The sequence below is a fragment of the Lepidochelys kempii genome, chromosome 8 (genome assembly GCF_965140285.1).
Source record: "Lepidochelys kempii isolate rLepKem1 chromosome 8, rLepKem1.hap1, whole genome shotgun sequence".
Classification (NCBI taxonomy): Eukaryota; Metazoa; Chordata; order Testudines; family Cheloniidae; genus Lepidochelys; species Lepidochelys kempii.
This window is the reverse complement of record NC_136387.1, coordinates 83206445-83225221: the sequence shown is the minus strand read 5'-3', so window position 1 is coordinate 83225221 and position 18777 is coordinate 83206445. Positions and strand designations below refer to the sequence as shown.

Genomic DNA, 18777 nt, shown 5'->3' with positions numbered 1-18777 from the left:
TGAAACAACAAAAAGCTAAAGCTGGCCACTAAATCAAAGAAGTAAAAACAAAGTAAATGACTCCTGTCCAGTCTGGGGTGCAAAAGAGAATTAAACTGTCAGTCCAAATAATATTTCATTTTGGATTTTGTAACCTCCTACACGAGTTCCATTCCATGTCACGAGGAGTCTTACTCGGCAACTTTCCTTCTCACACTTTCACTCATCACAAAGCTGATACTCTGTGCTAGGATATTTTACTTGTTAAAATATTTCTTGTGTGGTCTCTGTGACAGAGGTTCCTTGGCAAAGGGTCGCCTGTTCTTTGCAAATAACACTTAACTCAAGCTTGACAAAGTCACTATACCAAACATATCTTACAGCATATTTATCCATAAAAAGTAACATGTAAGGTAGCTACAGAAAGCTCATAACTCACTGAGATTCATAATCACTGCATGGTGTATGTATAGGTAATATTTAAGTAATCATATATGTATGTTGAAAGTATGCTTTATGGACTTGGTGTAAATGTTAGTCACCAGAGGATAATGTCTCAGTGATAGCCTATTCAGCAGGAGCGAGTTGCCACCCCATCCTGTTTTGCCACTGATGCAATGCAAGGCTCAATTGTTTAACCTTGCTCAATACCAAAGCTTTCAATGGAAAATCATCAGAGGCAACTGCAAACAAACAAAACCACCTGAAGGTAAAGAAGAAACATTATGACAAGATAGGGGTTCACTCTATGAACAGAAACAAAAAACTGTTTCAGGATAACACAAAGGAGGGAAAAAGAAAAGGAGTACTTGTGGCACCTTAGAGACTAAAATTTATTTGAGCATAAGCTTCATGAGCTACAGTGATTTTCCACTGAATCCATCTGATGAAGTGATCTGTAGCTCACGAAAACTTATGCTCAAATAAATTTGTTAGTCTCTCTAAGGTGCCACAAGTACTCCTTTTCTTTTTGCGAATACAGACTAACACGGCTGCTACTCTGAAACCTGTTACAAAGGAGGGAAACGTACTCTGCATCTTGCCACTGAGAAGACATCTTGAGGAACAAGGTATTCTCATGAAAAATTGATCCTGGTTTTTGTGAAGTTCTGAAACAGACTTAACATCGGGGAGTAGGAAACCTATTTTATTTGCTAGGAAAGGTAACTTATTAATAAATGTAGATGCAGCTTCACATTTTGATTTTGTTTTGTATTATAGCTATTTTTGTAGTTTATTCTTTCTTACAAATATCTACTTTTGTTTTACTGCAAGTGGTTCACAAGTGCTGTCTGATTTATGGGAGCAGCGATTTAAGGTAAAATTAGTAAACTGGGACACACTGCACTTTTGGGAGCAGAGGATCTGGGATTTCTGTGAGCAGTCTGTGTCCAGGGCAGCATATCACAGAGGACTGATTCAAATGGATTGGTGTGCACCTTTTGTTAACCTGCAAGGTGTAGACAGGGCTGGCATAGCCCAGGGGAAAGAGTTCAAGTGGTTGAAAGGCTAATGGTGGTAAAGAGCAGCCAGGCATGGGCGAAACTCCCTCAGGTTGGAGGCAGGGGGTAACAAGGTGACTCTCAGTCCTGGGTACCCCAAGAACCATCACAATGACATGCATCCTGATACAAGCAACAACCAAGTACTGCACCTGGTTAGCTACTAGCTGTGCAGTTACCAGAGGTTGTCGATAAAGGAATCTAACCTCATCATATAAGATTTTCAAACTTTTTTTGCAACACCCAATCAGGGCCTTACATACACTGGTGAGGAAAACTACATTTGCACCTTTCAAAAGACTCAAGTTTAATTTGTCCCAGCCCTCCAGCTGTGCCTGGACCGGAGAAGGAAACAAAGGGAATGTTGTAGATTCACACTCTAACAGCTCAGCAATTTCTTGTGGAAGGAGTGGGTGAGCTACCATGGCAATGCTGACTTACTTTCAGTTTGAGCTCACAGCTGTTCTTATAAGAGCAGGAAGGGGGCAGAAGTTTGACCTCTTCCTGCCTTCTGCTGCTCCCATCTTCATTAATTCCTAGTATTTTTGTTCTTAACCATTGTTTATTCTTGTTGTACAGGTAGCTAATTCATTAAGAGGGTATCTTTTGGTCCAGCGGTGGTAGGTTTAAGAGGAGTTTGGTACATAATCATTTGGTTACTTGCTTACAATTTATTAATGTCACCACTGTTTGGTTTCCGGGACTCTCCCTCAGCCCAATGATCTATACACATGTAAATTTAAAACTTTTAGACCTGTTTGCCCTGGCTGGTAATTCTTTTAGGGGAAGAGATACTGTTGCAGTTCAGGACTATTGCACCTGTATTTCCCCTCAGTGGTCCAGCAAGGGCACCACCCTCAGACTCCCAGCTCCCCCGCAATTGCCTTTTGGGGAGGAGAACAACAACTCACTCCCATGTGACCGAGGTATTTCCAGGCTGCACAGTTCCCTGCCTTCACTATGTTATTCCTAGGGCATCACCAAATTCAGTCCATTTTGGTCAATTTCATGGTCACAGTATTCTAAAAATAATAAATTTCATGATTTCAGCTATTTAAATCTGAAATTTCACAGTGCTGTAATTGCAGGGATCCTCACCCAAAAAGGAGTTGGGGGGCGAGGGGGAGAGGTTGCAAGGATATTGTAGGGGAGATTGCAGTACTGCTACCCTTATTTCTGCACTGCTGCTGGCGACGGTGCTGCCTTCAGAGCGGGGCAGCTGGAGAGCGGTGGCTGCTGGCTGGGATCCCAGCTCTGAAGGCAGAGCTGCCTTCAGCAGTAGCGCAGAAGTAAGGATGGCATGGTATGGTACTGCCACCCCATACCACCCTTACTTCTGCACTGCTGTCTGCAGAGCTGGGCCCTCAGTCAGCAGCAGCCACTCTCCACCCACCCAGCTCTGAAGGCAGCAGCGCAAATGTATGGGTGGCAATACCACAATCTCCCTTAAAATAACCTTGCGCCCTCCTGCAGCTCACCTTTGGGTCAGGACCCCCAATTTGAGAAATGCTGGTCTCCCCTGTGAAATCTGTATAGTATAGGGTAAAAGCACACAAAAGACCAAATTTCATTGTGTGTGGGGGGGGGGAGAGGGGAAGGGGAGACCAATTTTCACAGTCCGTGATGCATTTTTCATGGCCATGAATTTGGTAGGGCCCTAGTTAACCTCAGCAGAGACGGGCTGCCCAAAGCACACCTGCTTGCTTTCTTTCTAGAGATGTTTAAGTGTGACAGCCCATGGTTATAAGTACCAAGCAGCTCTTTTTATGCAAGCTTATTTTATTCTCATGGTAAAAGCACTACAGAGAAAACATATTAAAACAAAAAAAGAACCTACCCACAAGCCAATAAGCTTGCCAGAGATCACCCCAACTCTAACATAGGCTCTGGCAGGAACAGTCTTTCAACGGTCACAAGTTCGTAACAGCCTCAGATCAGAGCTAGCACCCCGTGTTAAGGGCCTCTGTAGGCTAAGACTTCCCAACCCTTCTCGAAGGAGTGGGGTCCTTCACAGACCTGGGGCCCCGTATATTTACTAGATCAGAAAGAAGTCCCTGAGCCGATTTAAAACCAGGCTATTTATCCAAAGATCCTGTCTTTGTCTGTCGGGCCCTGGAGAATCCAGTTTGAACTAGTATATGCAGATCTCTCCAGTGGGGTTGCCTCAAAGGGTTAATAATGAAGGAATTACATTAGCATCCCCTCCTACAAAAGACAGTACATACAATTCTACAACACATACACAACTGAATTTTTAATACAATGGACTGCAAAGGTATTTAACCTAATTCAATAAGGTTTAACTTAATTCAATACAAATTTATTTTAATTCCATAAGATTTGACCAAGATATCACAGCATAGTGTCAGTCTGTCACAGATACAATGGCTGAAATTCAGCTTATGGGGGTGGGGGGGGAAGGCTCTTGGTCTCGCAATCCTGATTGGGAACAAGATGACCACCAGGAATTGATAAAATTTGGCTGTGGGAGACCCCAATCTCTCAGTGAGAGAGCCAGGTCACTTTAACACTGCTTTGTTTAAGCAGCCACTATGAGACCTAGTGAGTATCTTACAGTGATGTGTTGAGGAATAACATTGGGGTCTCCCCTTAAATAGTTAGGGGAGTACAGAACGGTACGCTCATCCCAAATTTTAGCTTGCAAGTACTAAATTTCCCGGAAGAAATGTATGTTAATAAAGCTGCAGACGATTTTGTCATTTTTCCATATATTAGTGAATTAATTTCTTCATTTAGATACATGACTAAATTGTGGATACCCTGGTCACAACGGAAAGTCAGGATGTCAGTAATAATGAAAAGCATCTACGACAATTCTGAAGTTTGCTATTTTGACACTTACTTGACACCAAAGACAGTATTTGCATATCAAAAATACATATAACCCTCCATTTCACTAATACTAACTTCATTATACTGAATTACCAAAGTTTTCCAATATAAACTACTGCAATGCAGAGAATCTGACAAAATTATTAAGGATCTGATTCTTACTACAAGACCAGAAATTGAATGTGGTCCCCACAATAGGGATTTTAATAAAATATGTTTTAAACAGTAAAATAGGTATGTTAGAATACACTTCATTAAAGATGATTTGAAGAATGCACCTACAATATAATTCAGTCACATAACCATCAGTGCCCATGCACTACAAGTAATTACTACCTATATAAGAACTGGAGGACACAAGTATTCAGTATCCATAATGCTGTAAACCAACTTAAGTAACATTCAAAAGAAAAGAAAAAGAAAAGAAAAATATGTGGGGCTCATTGTCTAAACAAAAAAACTGGATGCTACCAACTCAGCTTAAAAATATTCAAATAGTAAATTAATATGGTAAAAGTTTGCTCTATTATATTCTTTATGTTTGCCTAGCAAGACCTTTGTGTCACTTTCTGGAACAGCTTATATGCCAGCTACTATACTTCAGGTGACAAGTTTCTATTATTAACCATTCTGCTGCTTGTCCCTGAGAAAGGAGACATTCACAAGGATCATGGAGTTTCAGCAGTTTCTCAGCTGAATTCAGCACAGAAGTCTGTGATTCAGAAAAGTTAGAGTGGAGTTTTAGGGGATATAGATTTAAAGCATGGAAAGGTAAAATCTAAAAGTTTATTATTAGCTTGGTGTAAATACATATTTTTTTCTACTTTATGAAGTTTTAAATCCAACAATTTAATCTACCTGAATCATGCAGTTATACCTTTGACACTTCATTGTCATAATATTGGATAATACTAAGAAAGGTTTACCTGTTGGGAGTAGCCTCGAAACGTTGGATTAATTGTTTTAATTCCTTGAAACAAATTTGTAGGAACAACGGAACCAGGTCTGGGAAAGAAAAGTTTGGAAAAAAAATTAAACGAACTGTAATTTTCTAACTTCATTGGGATCATCATCAGTTTGATCACTGTGAGACACATTTTAACAAACTTGTTCTATATTATTCTTACCCCAAAGTAATCCTTTTTTGGGGAAAGGGGGGTCTTCAATATAGAAACATCTTTCTCCCAGAGCACAGAAAAACCAAAAGTGTGAAATTGGGATTTATGTTTAAAGGCCTTCAAGCAAGCTGTAACCAAAATTAATCAGCAATACAGTAGAGAAATAATTTGGTATGCATGATAGAAGTCAATTTCCTCCAAAGACCCATTTAAAAATATTAAGGAGTATTTGTTTATTACAGGGTAAATGCAAGGAGACAAGTTTATTTGTAGAACATCATATCCCCCTTTGAAATAAAAAAGACTCATGTCAAATGGATACAGAGTCAAGGCCACAAAGAAGATGTGGTCTATATATTGAGCAGCACCCATAGATGAGTGGGTGGGTAACAGCATAGGCACAAGAATGGTGTGCAAGTGACTCCAGGATACAAGGTATCCCACAGGGACAATCAATAATACATATTTTAGTCTTTAACTGTATCCAAAACCAAAAGTGAAGCCATTTTGGAAAGAAAAAATAGGAAGGAAATTCCACACCAATCTGAATTTTAGCATAAGTTGTTGTGAATGGTTCTTCTTTTTAAAAAAGTTAATTTCTCTTACTTTTAGGTATTTTTTGAAAGGAGAGAAGGTGGCTGATTTGCTCTACTCCATTTTCTCAGAAAGTACACCTAAAAACACTTTTCAGATAATTCAGGAGATAAGGGGAAAAGTAAGCATAGAGCTTCAAGACTTGTGTGGCCACAGTGCTGTTCCTGTGTGACTGCAACATATTAACTTGGGTCTCGTCTACACATAAAATTATGGAGGAATAAAGTAGGGTGCGAATTTAAAGTAGAACAGTTATTATAAAACAAATCCACATGTAGACAAGCCCTTACTATAGAGCCTAACAGTGCAGCTCTGTTTTTTCTGCCTCCTCTCCACACAAATTCCAAATATCAAAAGTGATGGATCATTTATAAAAACAAGTTATTGAAATTTATATAAGTCACTGAAATATGGGAAATCTATGTATGTAATGATGCTGTATGAAGCAGATGGAAAACCAAAGTTTGCTCTATCTCAGGTTGAGCTTAAAGTGCTGGAAACTGGAGGCTCAATTATCCATAAAAGAGAGCTCTTATTTATAACTTACATGTTTCATTGTGTAAGGAAATCAATCTTGTCATGTTTCCTGGGATGAAAATCTAATGCCATTATGCAGGATTATGGGTTCAACTACAGGAATAGCTGCAGTGGGCAAATCGTTCTTTTCAACCCAAAGGCACACATGATGCCATTATCACTCAGCAGCTAAATGACATTTGTTTTGACTTGTCACATGATACACAGAAAAGCCTCTTCCATGTAACTTTCCCACTAAAACAAACATTAACTTCCCAAACTGCACCACACATCCTTTCAGAGTTATTTTTAAATTAATTAAATTCAAAGCCTGTAATACACCTTCTGAATATCACGCATGAGAAAACAATTGGACCTAAGACACGTTCACCTCTGTGCTGCACTGCTGTCCAAAGTTTATATATAAACATATTCCACAAGAAAAGTGGTACAATACCTGTTTTTGTGCCAAAGTTCTGTCATCAGCTTGAGATAACTTTTACATATTGCTGGTTTCTTATCTGTTCGTGCTAAGCCCCCGCAGTCAAGAAAAAACTGTGTCAAGGGTGGGCTGATTAGAGGGAAGAAAGCAAGATTATTATTCTTCAAATAGTGCTTAGAGAAGTGTAAACCACCCCCTACATACATTTTAACAGCATGTTAGTGAAGGCTAAATTACTGACATTTACATGGTAAACGTTTAATGATTTATTTTCCTAAACCCTCGGGTAACATTTATATATCCTGCTTATTTGGGCCACTTTGAGTGGCACAATACCCCTCACAGACCAATCCTGCCACTTGTTAGAAGCACTGGATTTGTCCAGTGAGAGCCACGTTACAAGGGCAGGTTCCCTCTAGCAAACGTAGCCACCGGGCGATCGTGGCATGTCCCTGTGATCCTTGCCCTGCAAAGTCATGATGGCTGAAAGCTGGCACTTTCTGATTATGTTATATTCTGCAAGACATTTTCAGATAACCTTCATAACTAATATTTTAAAAATATTCCTTTATGTCTTACAAGGATCGTATTAAAATATATCACTGTAGGGACAGGCTATACAGAAAATTACAGAATTTTAGAATTACAGAAAAGCTTGATCTGGAAAATCTAACTTTTTTTGGAACAAATAGGTGGGTTAGTTCCAATATCTATTATTTTAAGCAGCACTGAGAGAATAAGTTGTTTCCTTAAAATATACACTTTACTATACAGAGGAAGAAAACACTGGGAGACTACCTTTAAAGGGACAGGCTTCAGAGTAACAGCCGTGTTAGTCTGTATTCGCAAAAAGAAAAGGAGTACTTGTGGCACCTGAGAGACTAACCAATTTATCTAAGCATAAGCTTTCGTGAGCTACAGCTCACTGCATCGGATGCATCCGGATGCATCGGATGCTGTAGCTCACGAAAGCTTATGCTCAGATAAATTGGTTAGTCTCTAAGGTGCCACAAGTACTACTTTTCTTTTTAAAGGGACATCAACTAAAAAAAAAATCACTAATGACAGAAAACTGTTTACATACAAGTACTGGACCGTCTAAGATTACTACTATGGAGATTAGAGAGAAAAAGTCTCAGCATCAGTTTACTTTGTGCATTAGACAACCTTTCAAATACAGAAGTCTATTTCATTGTTTCCCATGTATAGTTTATCATTTTTCTATATTTGTGTGGGTGTTTCTCACAGAAACAGTGGGAAAACATTTTGGAAAAAAAATCAAAGCATATTCTAAAACCATAAAAATTATCAGGGAGACTCAGAAGTAGGTGTAGTAATGTGCCTGAAACTATCCTAGCTCCTTTTTCTAAAACGATAATGTCACATTAAGGAACATACCTCACATGAGTAGTGAGAACTGATATTAAGATTTCTCTTGGGAATAATACATTTTGTAGGCTCTAAATTGAACTGCTGTTAACTAGTTTGGGTAACCCAGGGCTTTCAAGCTTTCAAGAGGTGTTTTAAATAGGTGTTTAAAAATAATTTAGGTATTGGTTGTACATACCTTTGTTGAAGAATCTGTTAATGGAAACACGAGTAGTCTAGGGATACGTCAATCAAATGCTGGTACCTCTCTCTGACCCGCCCACATGTCACCCTAATCCCCTCTCCACTGGGTATTACTTCTGGAGCCAAGACTGACTAGGGACCAGAAGCAAGGGGTGGCATGTGACCCTTCTAAGAATTCCCTGGCTGCCCTCTACCACTTGGAGTCAGTTTCAGCCCTGTAGGACCTCCCCAGGAGCAGTTTTGACCAATCATGGCAAGTTCCGGAGTGGGGTGACCATGGCATGGGTTTCACCCCCATAAGCCCTCCCATAAGGCAAATTTATACCAATCAAAATAGATATAGCACAAGGGTCTAGGTGGGAACCCCGACCTCTGGAGCTCAACGTTTGGACGGTTGGCTGCACTTCCCCTGGAAAACCCATTACTGCGTGGAACAGGCAGTCTTGTTTCCAGTGTATTTTTCAGAAATTATGGATACACTGAGAAGAAAAATGGCCTCTTTCACTACCCCCGTGAGAACTACGGAATTCATTTTAGCTCTGAGGATGCTTGGTTGCCTGCAAAGAAAGCTCTACTTCAGCGACTATTCTGAGGAAAAGGAGGGAAGCCCTTTGGCCTTGCCATTGATAGATACACCAGAACCTGACCCCCAGATTCAAGCGCTCATGAGGCAGACTGATGAGCATGATGGGCGCTTGTTGTTTGCTCCCATGAAGGAAAAGGACCACGGCTCGTCGGAGTCACCATCAGATAAGGTGAAAGGAGAAGACTTTGCTCAGGTAAATAGACTATAAAAAGTGGTGGTCAAGGATGAGATGCAATGGGGTAGGAACTTACCTGGGGTTGCAAAAATCTAACAACAGGGGACTTACAGCTGTTTCTTTTCCAAAAATCTCTCACCAGCTCAATGCCACCTTTCTAGAAGTGGCCCTGGACAGCATTACATCAGGGAGCAAAGATGAAATCAGGCCCAACATGTTTTTGCTCAACACCAAGACAAACTATTCAAGAGGACATCGAGCATGAAGAGGGCAACAGCTCTATGGATTTAAGGAAGGTCCTTGGCATTGATCTAGCTGAGCCAGTGCCACATCGTTACCGTAAAAGAGTTATGCAGTCTATTGTACATGTTTCTTTTTATGCTGTCCTTAATCACTGTCTTATGGAGAAGCTTTCTGAGGATTGTGAGGGCTGTGTTATAGATGCTCCAGCTCAGTGGCATCATGACTGTGTGAATTGGACTTCAAGCTCCGGGCCCTGTGTGCTAACTTGTGTTTGGAAAGTTTAAACACAGTTATTGCCATTGGCTATATAATGCAATGTCTGTGCTTAATCCAAGAAAATGTAGCACTAAGGGTGACCTTGGTAAATGCTCTGCAAAGCTCTGGAGACTCCAACAGTATTTTAAACAAAATTATCAAACCGAGTAATACCACTTAGCACATTATATTGACTGCCTGATCCACACAAAAAGTTACAGAACTCTGCTTAGGAAGAAGACTACAGTATTTGTAAGAAATCAGAAAGGATTAAGTTAGAGGGGACAAACATGATATAAAATATAATAAAACTTGGTATTTGTAAATAAAACCATCTATTGAAAAGGGCTTTGTGACTATCTGTGTTTCTGTTACAAGGTCTGAGTGGTCCTTAAACAAGATGAAAGATTTGATGGCGCATCTTGATTTTTTTTCAAGGGCTATATGTCTTTTAAATAAAAAACAGTTTCGGAATACCCAGCTATTGTGTCTTTAAGAAAAGAGACCTATTTACAGCAAAAAGCTGAAATGCATGTAGTAAAATGCAGGGTAGAAATAATACACAAAGCTCCCATATTTTGTATAGAACATGGATGTTTGAGAAATGTGGTTGCATACAATACAGCTGATTCAACCCCATGGGACCATATTGGTTTAACCACAACCTACTGAAAAAATGGGGTTGAACTATTGCCTTCAGATGTAATCACACACCCATGTTTCCTTAACATTCCAATGGAGATAAAAGATTGTATCTACAGGATTTGGGGGACAAAGCTGCCAAAAAGTTATGGGGCAGGGTCATTTTTAAAATTTTACAAAGGCTAATGAGAACAGAAAAATACTAAAGAGATGCCCCCTAGGGGAGACTCTCAAACTGTCATGTCTGAGAATGAGGAGGCTGTATCTGATCCTGGTCTCCTATGGCTATGGTGACTCTCACATGGAGTCTGATTTAGAAATTCAGAAGGCTCTGTAGAGGGCTTCTCCTTGTCTACATTCCATCTACTCCTGATGATCCCTGCGGTAGCCCCTTGGAAACTGACTCTCAGATAGGGTCTGATGTAGAAGACACACCTATGGTTTTACAGAGGAACCCCCATATACCTCTGCAGTTGCAGATCCCCAAACAGATGTGTATATGGAGCAAGTGAGAAGCTGGCAATGGGAATTTCCTAGATTTAGCTGTGCAGCGTATTCTGAAGAATTTTGTTTTCTCAATTTTGAGAGGATGAACTCAAGCTGGCAGGTTGTGGATGTGAGGATATAGATATTCAGGCCTGTCTGTAAAGGCCTATACTCTAAGAATTTAGGTATATTCTTATCACTTAGCTAGTTATATAGAGGTATAAAAGAGAGAATCAAAATCACTGTCTGCCGGAATAAGGGCCTTCTCTTCCTGTGACAGTCTGAGGCCCTGTTCTTAGGCTAAGGCCTTTGGCTAAGCAGCAGAGGCAGTCATAAACTGGGAAGAAAACGGTCACATCCTTACATTCCAAACTAGTCACACTGAAATAAGGTGCTATTGGGCTGTTAGGAATACAATCCTGTCCTGATAGTGCCTATCACCTCCAGAGAAAGGGAAGTGCCTAGAAAATGTAAAAGGAAACTTAGTTTGATAGCATCCTGTCTGGCAAGAACTCACTTAACAGCTGGGATGTGAAATCCTCATTTCTGTGTTGTTCTATCATTGTAGTCCCCATTTCCCCATTGTTTGTCTGTATAATCTCTGTCTGGTTCTGTGATTGTTTCTGTCTGCTGTATAATTAATTTTGCTGGGTGTAAACTAATTAACATGGTGGGATATAACTGGTTAAATAATCATATTAGGACTGGTTAGTTAAATTTCAGTAAAATAATTGGTTACGGTACAGCTAAGCAGAACTCAAGTTTTACTAAAAGAAAAGGAGTCCTTGTGGCACCTTAGAGATTAACAAATCTATCTGAGCATAAGCTTTCATGCTCAAATAAATTTGTTAGTCTCTAAGGTGCCACAAGTACTCCTTTTCTTTTTGCAGATACAGACTAACGTGGCTGCTACTCTGAAACCTGTCAAGTTTTACTATATAGTCTGCAGTCAATCAGGAAGTAGGAGGGAAATGGGAACAGGGAATGGGGGTGGGGAAATTGGAATCATGTTTTGTTAAGGGGGGAAATAGGAACAGGGACACAGGTAGGGCTCTGTGGTGTCAGAGCTGGGAAGGTGGATGCTAAGGAAGGAAACTGGAATCATGCTTGCTGGAAGTTCACCCCAATAAATATCGAATTGTTTCCACCTTTGGACTTTGGGTATTATTGCTCTCTGTTCATGCGAGAAGGACCAGGGAAGTAAGTGGGTGAAGGAATAAGTCCCCTAACAGTGGAAGCCATGCACAGGGAGATACAGTTAGTTCTTGACAACATTAATGGTAGGCTAGCCCTAGATTATTTTGTTCAATTACATGTAGAGAGCTGTAATTTAAACAATCCTTAAACAATCTTCAGTAAGACGAACTAGGGATGACGTCTCTACTAACGATTTCTTAAATCAGGTTGGTAAACTGCTACAGAGTAAGAGAGAGATACGTGTTCATGGGACATTACGCTGCATTTCGGTAGTTGTAAAACAAACATGGGTGGGAATGGCTGTAGAGAGTTTCCAATTCTATCCTCAATAGTCTACTCGACCATAAAGAGAGACAGTCTTTAGTAGACTTGTCTTACATTGGTACTACTTTGTGTTTTGCGTGTGCCCTCCTGGCTGTCATGTCTGATGGTAAACCTACAGATGCAAAACTGTTAAGATGGAGCAAGAAAGCTGCATGAGACACTAGAGTGGTCAAATTAAAAAAAATTATGCTTGGCATTTCCATGGTTTCTGTAAAAACGCTCTTGAAACAAGAGGACCTTTTCACACAGCGATCGGATTTCCAAGGGGCAGTGCTGCTGACTGGCCAACCATTAAGCTCCAGAGAGGAGGGTTCTGGGCTAGACCTTTGTGCTATACCTATTCTGACTGGTACACAAAAAGGGTCTATGGTGGTGAAACCCATGCTGACTAGTAGAGGACAGTGGGAGGAAATCCTAGAGGGGACACATGTCACATCTTGCTTCCTGATCATGTCAATCTCGGCCCCAGAAGCAATAACCCAGGAGGAGAAGATTACTGTGACAAGTAGGTGTGTCCTTAGGGGTCAGGGAATGGGGTCTACATTTGATTGACAACGTACCCCTAGACTAATCCGTCAAACCTACCGTTGGTGTTGATAAGACCTATGTCTGGTATACACTAGAAAGTTAGGTCAACATAAGGCAGTTTACAACCTAACTCCATAAGGGTCTACACTACAATGGTGCTCCTGCCGACGTAAGACGCCCACTACATCAACTTAACTCCACCTCTGCAAGAGTTGTAGTGCTTGGGTCGATGTAGTGAGGACAACGGAGTGTCTGTGTAGTCACTGTGTTAATTACATTGTCAGGAGCTGACAGCGCGGAGCCCCGCCACCACCTCCTGGTGAGGAACTGGGGGTTGGGGAGGGAGGAGAGCTTGGAGCCCTGCTGCTGCCTCCCAGTGAGGGATGGTGGGGAGGAGGATAAGAAGAGATCCTCTCCCACCCCACCCCCAATCCTTCACCCGCAGGCAGCCAGGCTTGGGCTCTTCTCCCCCACCATCGCACATCAGGAGGGGTCAACACCCCATAATGCCCCACACTGTCAGTTACATTGGTGGAAGCACTCCTGGGGAGGACATGCACCGCCAACAGGAGGAACTAGCATGGACATGAAATACCACAGTAATTATTGCAGTGGCTGTACTTCGACCTAACCTAGGTTGATTTAATTTTGTAGTGTAGACAAGGTTTTAGGGCAGGGGTGGGCAAACTTTTTGGCCCGAGGGCCACATCTGGGCATAGAAATTGTATGGTGGGCCATGAATGCTCACAAAATTGGGGTTGGGGTGCGGGAGTGGGTGAGGACTCTGGTTGGGGGTGCGGGCTCCAGGGTGGGGCCAGAAATGAGGAGTTCAGGGTGCGGGAGGGGGCTCCAGGCTGAGGGAGGTTGTGATGCGGTGGGAAGGCTCAGGGGTGCAGACTCTGGGCAGCGCTTACCTCAAGCAGCTCCCGGAGGCAGCAGCATGTCCCTTCTCCGGCTCCTACACGGAGACATGGACTGGCAGCTCTGCACGCTGCCCCGTCTGCAGACACTGCCCCCACAGCTCCCATTGGCAGTGGTGCCAGCCAATGGGAGCTGCGGGGGCGGTGCTTGGGGCAGGGGCAGCATGCAGAGCGGAGCTGCCCCTACTCATAGAAGACGGAGGGGAGCAGCCCCCGACCCTGCTCCCTGGCTGGACTGCTGGAGGGGGGGCCATGCTGCTACTTCCGGGAGCCACATGGAGCGGCCTCCGACCTTTCTCCCTGGTTGGAATGCCCTCTACCTGTTTGGAACGCCCCCAACCTTTCTCCCAGCGGGAGCTTGACCGCCTGATTAAAACATTTGGCGGGCCGCATCCAGCCTGCGGGCCGTAGTTTGCCCATCCCTGCCTTAGGGTAGGTCTACAGTGCAATTTTACAACCCAAGCTCCACTAGCCCAAGTCAGCTGACACAGGCCAGCTGAGGGTGTTTAACCGCAGTGTAGACATACTCACAGTGTGCTTTTCAATATGTATATGCTGTAGCAATTTAAAATCAACTGGTGGCCCAAGGAAATTCTAGGAACTATAACCTTGACCTCTCCCATACCATTAATATTGACCAGAAACAGTAGTTAACTGGTTCCTTATCTATAAGAGATATTTTGTTAGAACAAAAAATATATTCGAAAAAGCATTTGGTCCTTTCCCTCTCTTCTTGCCAAATTTCCAGGCTATTTTCCACCTTTTTATTTATTTTTTCATTAAAAGACTTTAAAAAAATCCCACAGCGTTTTTGATAATAGCAAGGACCTCAGAGTAAATAATGAGGAGTGGATAGATCACTGTACTGAATCCAGGAAACCTGGGTTCTATTCTTAACTATACCACTGGCCTGCAGGGTTGACTATGGGGCAGTCACTTCCTTTCTCCGTGCTTCAGTGTACCCATCTATGAAACGGAGATAAAGATACTGATTTCTTTTGTAAAGTACTTTGTAATCTACTGGTGAAAAGCCTTATATAACAGCTAGGGATTATAATTATTAATACCAAATCCTAACTCAGCACACTTTTGGAGTGGGAAGTCTCAAACAGAATACATAATAGTCAGCAATAAATCATTAAGCATAATAATAAAAGTCTCAATTTGTTTTTGGTTCATTATATAAAAGGAACAGCTAGCAAGACTGAAATTCAACAAATGTACTTTAAGTCAATAGGTTAATTAACAATCTACAAGGACAGGCTATTTTATAATTGGAAACATTTAACAAAAATTAACCAAATATCCCTGATACTTTCAAGTATATAGCTATGCAGCTCTTTCTGATCTATGAATATTTAGGGATAAAATAAAAATCTTTCTAAATGATTTCACTTCAATTTTTATCATTACTTATGTACATTATGTATGTTTAGTATATAATTAGAATCTTGAAATTCTTTGATCTATTTTTGAGATTAAAATCCAAGTAGTACAAGTGTTTAATCAACTGTGTTTTATATCAGCTGCTTTTATAAAATTTGCGAGTTTAAACTTCTTTCACTAAAAGATTACACCATGCCACCTCATTTTAATTGCTATAAATAGCAATTTGAAAACTTCCCAGACTGAAAGATAACATGGTAAAAAGGAATTTAAAGCTCGCTTATGCCCCATACATCATATTACCATTTGCTGACTGGAGAAGAACAAAAAACACACAACTCCTCAAGTATCAAAGAATGACCCTACACTTAAAAAGAAGACCTGGATATTTACAGCCAATTCTCTTTTTAATTTTTAGAACTATAATTGTTGGTTGAGGGCTGTGAGATATTAGAGAGGAGGCAGGAAAACAAACCCACATACTGCTATTCAAGGGAAACTATATACACATCCTACAACTCTTAAGTAATACCATTGATTTCAATATCACTATTCATGCTACTGCAAGATGAGGCTACCAAACACATCAAAATGAGGTTTATACTGGTATGATTTTTCTAAAACTTTTTTGAGGGTCTGGTTTATAACTGAAGACATGAAGATACACATACCTACTTTAAGGTTACATTTAACTGCTATTTTCCTTACCAATTGGAAAGAGCTTGTAAAGCTGCATTCATGTAACAAGTGTTTCCAATATTTTTCAATCCTTTAAGACCTGTAAACAGGAAAAATACATCAAGCAAGCTAAAATTTAAAAATAAACTTGTAGGAAATTAATCTTTCCACTCAAAAATTTACTAGTCAAATTTTGCTCCCAGCTACACCTCTGCAACCCCTTTGAGACCAACAGGATTGCACAAGTGTAAGTAAGCAGAATTTGATTCCTAAACAGATAAATTATTTCAACTCCTATTTTGCTGTTGGTTGATTATAATACCTAGCGTAAGTGGATTTTATTTTACCTTTTATTCACACTTAGTATCTTTATGTATATTTGCAGAGTGACACAGTTTTGAAGAAAGATTATAAAGATAAGGGTTTGAATGTTTTAATTTTACTTGCATTTAATGAGTTTATTAGTTCAAATGCATTCTACTGTTTATCTGTATATGCCTGATGTCTATAACTGTTAGTTATATAACTGACAGGTTTTTAGGAGGATTTATCAATGGCTTTTCAATACCTTTAATCTGTGCAATGAATATTTAGATTATATAACACTACATACAGTTTTCTCAATGTGTAATTATATTTGCAAATGAATCAGTTTTAGTTAATTTATGTTCTTTCTCTCTCTCTTTCCTGTATAGATTTATTAAGTGTGAATATTTATTCAGGACAGCTTCATTCACCCTCTCCAAGAAAATCATATTTTCAGACTAGGACTACTACTTTTCTTAATTAACTCAGCAAACATTATATACGCTCACTCCATCTATAGCACAAGTTATAATGGGGAAAACTTTCATTATAGGGCTCACCTGGTAAGCATTAAAATATTTGAGCAGTCTGTACCCATGCAAGTAGTCCTAAGGGCTTCAAAAAGACTACTCCTACAAGTCAGAACTAGCAACTATTACACGGTCATCTCAGTTCAATTCAATTAAATTTTATTGGCATGACAGGTTATACAAGTGTTGCCAAAGCATTAATAAAATCAATAAAATAGAAGTTGGTCTCAAAATATAATAAAGTTCTTCTACAACAATAATTGCAATGTACTACTGAAAACAATCTAATCACTACTTCTAATTACCAAGAAAAGTTACACAGCATTTAAAAAAAAATATTTAGCAATCAGACAAAGCCTTCAGCTCAACAGTCTGAAAATTAACTGAGACACAAGAAATGCATCTCATCATTTTAATATATGAGAGAAAGGACTCTCTGCAAATTCCAGTATTATTTTTAGAAAACTTACTTGATTAATTGAGCTAAATTAACCAAAAATATTTTCTAAAAACAAACAAGCAAAAAAAATAGGTCTCCTTTCTCTCTCTCCATTTCCCATCGCTCAACCTACATCAGACTGCCATTCCTGATTCTTCCCACCAGGAAGACTAATTCTAATTTGAGGCAGAAGGAATACCAGTCACAGCTAAGGAGATACAGTACTGAAATACAAAAGAATACTTCAAAAAGTTTTTTTCAAATACAGTGTATGTATTATATATAATTTCATAGGCTCTGCCTGATTCTGCAGGCACTTACACGTGATCAACTTCAGTGGGATTGTTCACAAGCATAAAATTAAGTAACTGTGTAATCATTTAAAGGATTGGGCTTTTATTCAATACAAATTTATTTAGCGACATTTTTAACAACTTATTGGTTTTCACCAAGTAGTAACTGAACTATTCACTGCAGTTACATTTAACACTGCTTCATCCTGCTCTCCAGTATATGCCTTGTCAGAAACATTTACCGTTTGTTTTTAAATAAAACATTAAGATAAATTTGACTTATGAAAGCTTATTCTTTCTTGAAGCATATACAGTGCTAATGGGAATTAGAATACAACTTTATCCATACAGCAACTTTCATATAAAAGTGTATCCCCAGAACACTTCATAGGGTTAAATACAAATAAAAGCAGGAGGAGAGAAACTAACGCATTGACAGGTGATAAAAAACAGGTTTTTTCAAAGATTTAAGAGCAGATGGTGAATCAGTGAGGTGGAGACACACAGGATCCAGGGAGAGTTCAGTGAGTGGTTTGAGCATTGGCCTGCTAAACACAGGGTTGTGAGTTCAATCCTTGAGGGGGCCATTTAGGGATCTGGGGCAAAAATTGGGGATTGGTCCTGCTTTGAGCAGGAGGTTGGACTAGATGACCTCCTGAGGTCCCTTCCAACCCTGATATTCTATGAGGAAGGCTATGCCAAATGGCAAGAGCTGCAGAGGAAAAGGCTTTGGGCCAACAACAGGGAGGCTGACCTGGCAAAAAGCTGGTGCTAGTTGAGTCAAGGGAGAACAGAGACAGAGAGAGAAACAAGGTCCATGAGATAGAAACATCTCCCCATCATTGATAAGAGAAGGAATTGCCTTGACATGTTCACTGGTGTCTCAACAAAGCAGCTCAGTAAAATATAACCAGCAGATAAAGTGAAGGAAGTAGTAAACAAAAATTATTCTTTATAAAAGTGATCCATATGGGAGACTTCAAAGAGATGCCACACGGGGGTTCGTTTGTTAAATGACAAATAAAACCCTCTCAGTTTTGGGAGTTTCATTACGTTTCCCCCTTACATTTTCCCCTTTTCCATTATATAAATACCAGGCTTGGGTTAACTTTTGCACTGATAGCATTTGGCAGAGCATGAAATCCATTACTAACAAAACAAAGTGCTGGGAACTGCAGACCCAAAACATTAACCAGAATTCAGAAAGCATTCA

The 18777-nt window shown here is 40.2% G+C and overlaps 1 protein-coding gene across 8 annotated transcripts in view; it reads right to left on the bottom strand.

Moving 5' to 3' along the window:
* Nucleotides 1-18777, bottom strand: part of USP33 (ubiquitin specific peptidase 33) — a 90288-nt gene that overhangs the window by 31442 nt on the left and 40069 nt on the right. For all 8 annotated transcript variants that reach the window (XM_073357287.2, XM_073357286.2, XM_073357280.2 and 5 more), the window contains 3 exons: nt 16027-16096; nt 7020-7133; nt 5261-5339 (listed from right to left, as the gene is read on the bottom strand). In XM_073357287.2, the coding sequence (XP_073213388.1) occupies nt 5261-5339; nt 7020-7133; nt 16027-16096 (263 nt within the window). The remainder of the gene's footprint in view (nt 1-5260; nt 5340-7019; nt 7134-16026; nt 16097-18777) is intronic.